We start from the raw sequence: 8,251 nt of genomic DNA, 5'->3' as shown, positions 1-8,251 counted from the left end.
TCAGGTCAAGACCAACACTGACAGAATATTGGACTTGAATTCAACAGGTTACCAGAAACAGGACTCTGATTAAATGTTAACGTTGCTTTAACCCTGTTAGAAGTGTAAATTAGTTTCAGTTCTCAGACACGTAGCCTAACACCAAAAGGTGATAATGTGTTTATGCTAATTATCTTAATAACTGTGTAAACTGTTTAATTCTGCTGAAACCAAGTAGGGAAAAACAGTTACTGTGCATTTAAATGTAGACAGAAAGCCACTGTATGATTATTGAGCACTGAAAGAAACTCTCAAAAGGGAAAATACATTGGGGCTGGTGGAACAGCTGCTAACTTAAAAAGGACCTAAGGCCTGCTAATTTCTAAACTAAGTAATGATTTATGAATCCAGACTGCAGTTCCATTTTGTATCTTAACCAGAGATTAGGAGGAAACAGTAATCCCTTACTGTTACAAATTTGTTTTGGTCTCTAAAGAAAGGATTAGGGATTTTGAGAATATTCGATTATAAATAGACTCTTCACTCTCACCCACAATCACAGCTACATTTCTTGTCATTTAGCCTCAGATGAATGCTATGTTATCCCGTGAGAGATTCCCAACAGCTCCAAAGCCAACAACATGAGCTCAATCAGTTCTCCTAGCCTCTGTCTGAATGACATGTAGCACTCACATGTGTGTAAGAGGTGTTTTGTCATTTGTACTCTCACTTTTGATCTATACAGAAATAAACAATTTACAATAAAAACCTCTTACATGCTATCTACAGCGCCTCCAGTTTCACAGTATTGAGCCAGCTGCCTCACACCACATAGGTCAAGTGAAGCAGCTCGGCTAAAGAGACTTTTGCCAGACGTTAGAGAGAAAACAAAAACAAACCAAAAACTAGTATCCAAAAACATTTTACATGTTAAAAACGAGGTCTCAAACTGTACAAGGCTTGTTTGTTCTGCATCTTGCCAAAGACAGCATTATAGATTCCATTACTTTCAATGTCAAGCAGGTGTCTGAGTGTTTTGGGGATGCAGATTAAATACTAAGGAAGGGTAAAAAAAAAAAAAAAAAAAAAAAAAAAAAAAAAAATGACCATAATGAAAAGTGCCCACTAAAGTCACCTGTGTTATGTTACAAACACAATGTAAACAATTACTTTTAACCAAACTGAATGTGAGGAGTAAAATGGGTTTTAATAACTTAAGTGATATGTGCTGCATTTTTTTGAAATGACAAGTCCATGATTTTGAAATTGACTACTTCTACCCTCTCAGCATGTGGAGGAAGACTTTGAATCAGTCACAAGAAAGCATTTTAAAAAACAAAACAAACAAAAACACATGGGATTAAAAGGAGGTAAAGACACTGAGGAGAAAACTGGTTCAACTTACATTGTATGTTGACATTCTGTCACTCTGAATGGTAGAAATACTCAGAGTGAACCCTGTAGTGCTTGGCTAGCTTCCCACATGAGAGAAACACACTTGACACTTCTGAGAGATTACTAAGGGGCTGTGTCTTTCTGATTAAAGAGATATTAACTATTACAATAAGAAGCAAAATGAGGAGAATCCATAAACCTTACAACAAGTCTGTTGCACAGGCAGCATCAGGCCACTCGAGCGAGTGAAACACAACATAACAGAGCTCATGCAAGACACTTCCCACTACTCGGTTCATTCAGATACAGACAACATTTCCTATCCTTATAACAGGGGAGGGAGTACACTAATGGGCCCATTCATTCACAGAAAAATGAAACAAAAATGAAGGAGACATTAAAAAGACCATCAACAGCCTTCAGCTTAAGCACTAAGTATACACTTTTACATTACAACAGTAAAAAGTAGTTCTTGCATTCAATAAACACCACGCTAAGGGCGCGTTAAGGAAAGAGACTGAGGGAATGAGGGGACATCTCATGCAGTTGTCAGTAAAAAGAAAACAAGAGGGGTCAGAAATTACATTTACAAAGTGTTTCAGACTATTCATCCAACACTTGTCATCAAGTCTGTGCCACAATTCTGGCACAAAGGAGTTGGCAAGGCAAACCATGTTATTGAGACAAAAAAAAAAAAAAAGAAAGAAAGAAAAAAGAGAAGAGAAATGACAAGTAAGAGCGCAAGTGGTGGCGAAAGCTCCTTGGGGTGTCAGAGCTTTGGTTTTAGTTATCTGATACCCGATACAGAGCTCTGATTGATGCTGTAGGTAGGGGAGAGTTCCCCACCTATCGTTGCCACCAAAGGTGTTCCATTACTGGTCAGACAACTCTCCTGAAGAGCCTCGAAGTAGGTGGCCTGCACAGGCTTGTGACACTGCAACACTTTTATGGCATCGTCTATTTTAAACCATTCCCTTTTTCTCCCTGTGGACAGAACAAGACACCATTGTGGAGCATGTTAAGACAAGTAAGGGACAACATGAGAAAATAATCATTATTAAGAATAGGCTCTGACTAATTACCAGTACTATACACAGCAGTGAAATGAAAATCACAAGGGAACAAAGGTGGTGTCTTTATACAGAAACACAGAATAGAGCCCTGGAACTAAGGCCTGGGATAGAAAAATAAAGCTACAGAGAGCATGTGACTGCCTGAGAACCTTGTCCATATGATCCCTAGTTTTGACAAGCAAGCAAATGTTGCGCTTTACCAATGTTGACTGAGTCCTCCCAGTCCTCCAGCACCTCTGTTACGATAAGAACATAAACGTAGGTTCTGTGTTTTCGCTCTTGGTTCTGTTGAGGAGGGAGAAAAAAGGATCATATTTTTTAACTTATCAATCACAATGCATGCTCCACAGTTAGTTGACATTTAAAGCTTAATACAAAGTACAACAAACAGGCAGCAGCTCACCTCAAACACTCCAACTAAACGACCTAAAGTTCCCTTCACACCAGCCTGTAAAATAAAGAAAACAATGAAACCGTAAACACAAGTGAGAGCAAATGTGATGTTGAAATGGACAACTAACGAGACATCTAATTATTAAGTACGGGAGATCAATGTAATACCATAATTGCTACAGGTGCATCTCACCTAGTTCTTATGGTGACTCACTCTAATCTGCTTATTAACTCAAAACACCTGCAATGGTTTCCTAAGCCTTTAAATGGTATCTCAGTCTGGTTCAGTGGGCTGCACAATCATGGGGAAGACTGCTGGCTTGACAGTCATTGACATCCTCTAAAAGCAGGATAAGCCACAAAAGGCCATTGCTAAAGAAGCTGACTGTTCACAGAGTGCTGTATAAAAGCATATTAACGGAAAGTTGAGCAGTAGGAAAGGGTGGCAGAAAAAGTGCACAAACAGGGCGGACAGCAGCCTTGAGAGGATTGCGAAGGCCATTCAATATTTGTGGGAGATTTAACAACGAGTGGACTGCAGCTGGAGTCAGTGCTTTAAGAGCCGCCACACGCAGTGTATCCATGAGATGGGCTACAACTGTCGCTTTCGTTGTGTCAAGGCCCTCCTGAACAAGAGACAACATTAGAAGAGAACTTCAGGTTTCTGTCAGATGACAAGGTTTATGAAGATGCCGCCTTGGCACCTGCCCACGCTGCCAAAAGTACCAAATTAACTGATATTCTAATTTATTGAGATGCACCTGTATAGTATACAATGCAATCAAACTGGCCTGATGATTGGTATATCATAAATATTGGTATTTCTGGAGGTGTAGTGAATTACATTACATCATGAGCACAAATCATGTTAAAATGTGTTTCATCGCTTAAATTCAGAACCAGAAATCAAATATTTGCAGGATTTTCTGTCAGTCACTTACTGAAGTCTGAATTATACAACTGCAAAACACATGTTAACATCTCTGTTATGCGGTCACTTACTGTGATACATACTGATCGCTTCTCTACAAGATGCTTGACAACGTAAAAGGTGAGAAACAAAAAATAGAATAAGCCCTTTGCTCTCAGTTGGCCATACACTTCTCATGAACCTTCTTCATAAAGGACAGTTTAGACTCTTCTGCCTCACTGGCTGTTACCTAAAACACATTCTAACAACTAAAATAATCTTCAAGACAGATAACTCCCAGAGGTGAATAGTAGGTCAGGTTTAGATACAGAGCCAGGCCACTTGCTGACATCTTTGCTTCTTCTTGTTCAGGTTCCAGTTTCATTCTATAAATAAATGTTGACTCCATGGACTGTACCATGGACTCAGTGTTGCACTATGTAGTCCCTCAACTAGATCATTTGTAGAAGAACAGCCCAACCACTAGAAACACAGAAGACATGCCAGGGATTAAGTAATAGGCCAAAAGTCAATTTATGTCGTTATGAGATGGAAAATGTCTCTCGGCTCAGGCACTGGTAACTGAAGACTACTGGGTATCATCTCGGAAGAGGCTACATTACCAGTTATGCAATGCTGTCCTGTGTCTTCATACTCAGGCTGAGCATGTATGACTACTAAGGCTAGGCCAAGGTTGTGAACACGCAGAGAGACAAAAGAACCCTTTTTAATATTTGTGCTGCTCCCAGGTACCTTGTCTTTACTGCCATGCCTGGCAATACTCCAAACCAATAAGCATAAACAATCGCTCAGTACTTATATGGTCATCAGAAGCAGCTCACTAGGATTAGGATATGTCCTGTTACACCACCATCCAATAAGAGGCTTAGGAAGGCACAGTCAGTTGTGATACATCAAGTACCTCTGAAAATCACCATAGAGTTTCTGAATGAGGCCTTTTAGCACTTTTCACAAACCTCAGTAGTGATGTGACATTGCTTGTGACCCTGGAAATGTGCTGGCAAGTTACTGCATCCTGCGACCGCCAAAGCTACCATACAGCAGAAGCCAGGATAAGAGATGGTATCAGTATGCATCAGTGTGATGGATCACACACAGAAAATAGGCTTCATATGGTCAGTGACTGCCAACAGCTGACAGCTGGGTGAGATTCAGAGTCTTCTGTACCCTGTCGTTATTTTGATCGAAATGCCCAGACAATGAACAGCATGTACCATCAAATGACATACGATTTAAAGGACAGAAATAGGTGGTATAAACAAAATATGGATTTCCAATGAGTCTCTGTTGACTAATTGCTCCCTGTCCTTCCTAACACTACTTACTTTGTACTACTTACAAAATGCCTTTGTAATAAGGCTGGCGTTGTAAAAACAGATCCATCTGAAACGTGCAAACAATGAAAGTTGATTGTTTTCCTTCATTTGCCGAATTTGTGGGATTGGATATTCCTGTAGTGCAACCGCTGGGTAGACAGTGTTCAATCTCAGCATGACCTCTTTTGACATCCTAATGCTGATTTGTAACATGACGCTATGAAACAGCTTACACGTTGCTAGGCTCTCTTTCTCTCTTTCTGTCCACGCAAACAGTATGACTCTACTGACAAAATGGGCTTTGAGAGCAAGGTATTAGGCCTAGTGTTAAATAGGGACATGATTTAATAGAAATGAAATACAATACATCTTGCCTGCTTATACTGAAACAAATTTCCCACCCTGTAAATGGAAATCCATTCTCAGAAGAACCTGGCTCTGAACGAAATCTAAAAATAAGAATGTTTCACATCCATCTTTTAAACACAAAGTTAAGTATAACTGGTCGGTACACTACAAAATGGACTGAAATATATGAAATAAATAATAAATATGAAAACAGTTAAATGAACCAACCTCTTCACACACTTCTCGAGCTGCAGCAACATTGGGCTCTTCCTCCGGCTCCATGCCCCCTCCAGGAACTATCCACTTGTCAGGATGTCGACTACTGCTCACGAGCAGCACCTGCAACACATCCCATGTGAGACTGGTTGGACATTACCGTTTAACTCGGCGTTGCTTCTTATTAGCTTGGTTTTCACATTACACAAGTACTGCTGGCTTGAGCAAGACATTCAGTCATTTCTGTAACAGTTGCAAGAATAGCAAAGCCCCAAAATATGACAAAAATAACCAACTGTAAAACTATCAAAACTATTTCTGATAACACTGATATGCGCAAGTGTACGTAGATTACTGTATTACTGTGGCTATAAAAACTCCCAGCACCATAGTAACTAGAGGACTAGTCACGAGTTTGTCTTTTTCCACAAAAGCATTACAGCAAAATAATCAGTGTAAATTCACTTAATTGAACCTCTTAGAGTCAATTTAACTGGTTAATTTACTGTGTGGGTTCCCAATGTTCCCACTGTCAATGTTTTGAGGAGAAAGTTGGGCTTGGCTGAGTAGACTGGTAGACTACAGCCTCTGGTAAAACTTTTTAAATGACGTGCTGGTCATACTGATGTGTTTCCTGTAATCAACAGCTCATGTTGTTCACAATCCAGCCCCTGCTTTCACCAAAACGAGAAATTAGTTTATTCTCAATTCGTCTCCTCCCCTGGTAACGTTTCCACTACAAAGGCATCTTTGTGCGTGACTGAACAACAGTTTCCCAAATCGCTTCTGATCTCATAACCCTTTGCAGACTGGTGTGAGTGGCTTACATGGGCGAGCGCACCAAAGTAGAGACTGCACTACAATAACGGTTTTATTATTAAACGAGTGCACTACAGTTTATCTGTTGGCCCGACAGAGGCTTCAAATCTTCGTGTTAAAGTAATAAAGTAAACAAAGCAGAATACTTAGGGATGTAAGCTAACCGAGCATCACTATCCGGGGTTGGCTAAAGCTAGCACGGCTAATATCAGTACTATGTTTGGCTACCAGTGCCAGTTACACTAACGCTAACACAGTTACCACGGTTACTTAGCTCGACAAAATATTTATAACAAGAGCAGATAAATATTTTAGCCCGCCAATTTAAAACCTAAACAATGTTTTCTATCCATCCGACCGCTTAGGATAACGGAGTCACCAATCATTACAGCCTGTATGTGGGCTGTGGTCGCTGGCCGAGAGCCGGGTACCCACATCTACACGGCTAGTTAGCAAGCTAACGCTAACAGTAGCATGTAGCTAACAGGTAGAAGCAGCGCTGGGTATAAAAACCTGAAGCCGCTATCTGCACAGCTAAAGAGGCTTACATAACACTCGGGTAAGTACCACAGGTATGGTAAGTACAGAGGGAAAATGAACGTTTAACGCACAACATCAGATAACAGCACTTCCAGTTAAAAAAAAGCAGTGAGTCATCGTTTCCAGCTGGCATAAAACCCCAGGTGTGTTGATAAGTATATCGATTTACAGACAAGAGAAGCCACGGCTGCTAACGTTAGCTTGGCCCACCAGACATGAGCATCCCCGGTCTCACCTCCTCCTCGCTCTCGCTCCTGAAGCACAGGCAGGCGGCCCGCTTCTTGTAGCCATCCCCGTCGTACGTCCGGGTTTGGTTTGACTTGAGCTTCATCATTTCGGGGGCGCAAAAGTTGAAAAGTACAGCTAAGTTCACCACTTGTAAAGATGATGGTTACAGGCGCAAAGTCCTCCTCCGGGGAACCTCGGCGTTTAACTTAAAAGAAATAACTTCTTCGTCGCTTCATTTTCACAAACCTAGGCACAACTACGGCACAGTCGCCATTACAAGGAGCCGCTACGCCCACGACGTAATTTAACCTTTAATAGTTCGGCGAGCGTAAGAAAATTACGTAAGGGGCGTTTAAGAATTGGGAGCAAGGCTAGTGGGAAAACGCAACACCACGCTGTGAGTGAAGTGAGCCGTGAGGGAAACGGGTGCTTCGGTCCTCAACTAGCGTACCACGGCCACTTATTAGCTGATCTGACAATAAACTTACTTTAAAAGACTTAAACTGTAACAATGTTTATGTAGTATGGTGTCAAAATTACAACATGGGCTGCAGTGTTGAGTCATCCTTTTCAGCACCGCAGGTAATGGACAGCGCCTGCAGGATAAGAAAGATGACCTAATAATGTTTGAACCTAAATGTAAATGCCGGGTTTACCTTACAAAAAAAAGTTGGCTAATCGATTAGGAATAAATAACCATTTACCATTCATTAGTCCTATCTTAGGTTTGAAATGTAATTCTATACAAAACTAGGATCATGACTGTAGTCCCTCACTGACCGTGGAAGCGCAGTTTGAAGAATTATTATAATGGTCAGTATGAACAGGAGGAATTATTACAGCAAATCAAACCTGAACACATCCTTTAAATAAATTACTGCTTTGATTAACTTCTATAATTATTGTCAAAAGTGTTGCCAGTTAATTTACTGTCAGTCAAATCATTTATTAATTGGCTTACAGTTTGAGCTCTAGATGCAAAACCAAGAAAGGCCAAGGCCCAAATCAATATA

General features: G+C 40.7%; 1 protein-coding gene across 1 annotated transcript in view; it reads right to left on the bottom strand.

Annotated features, from left to right (window-relative positions):
- nudt3b (nudix (nucleoside diphosphate linked moiety X)-type motif 3b) overlaps positions 1-7,536 on the bottom strand; it is a 9,212-nt gene extending 1,676 nt beyond the window's left edge. The window contains exons 1-5 of the mRNA XM_026348603.1: positions 7,246-7,536; positions 5,664-5,774; positions 2,851-2,895; positions 2,648-2,732; positions 1-2,358 (exon numbers count right to left, since the gene is read on the bottom strand). The exon at positions 1-2,358 is cut by the window's left edge and continues 1,676 nt beyond it. Of these exons, the coding sequence (XP_026204388.1) occupies positions 2,162-2,358; positions 2,648-2,732; positions 2,851-2,895; positions 5,664-5,774; positions 7,246-7,344 (537 nt within the window). The 5' untranslated portion in view covers positions 7,345-7,536 and the 3' untranslated portion in view covers positions 1-2,161. The remainder of the gene's footprint in view (positions 2,359-2,647; positions 2,733-2,850; positions 2,896-5,663; positions 5,775-7,245) is intronic.
- Between the last annotated feature and the right edge of the window lie 715 nt (positions 7,537-8,251).

Source organism: Anabas testudineus, chromosome 5, assembly GCF_900324465.2.
Source record: "Anabas testudineus chromosome 5, fAnaTes1.2, whole genome shotgun sequence".
Classification (NCBI taxonomy): domain Eukaryota; kingdom Metazoa; phylum Chordata; class Actinopteri; order Anabantiformes; family Anabantidae; genus Anabas; species Anabas testudineus.
The sequence above is the reverse complement of the archived record's forward strand: the minus strand, read 5'-3'. Positions and strand labels throughout refer to the sequence as shown.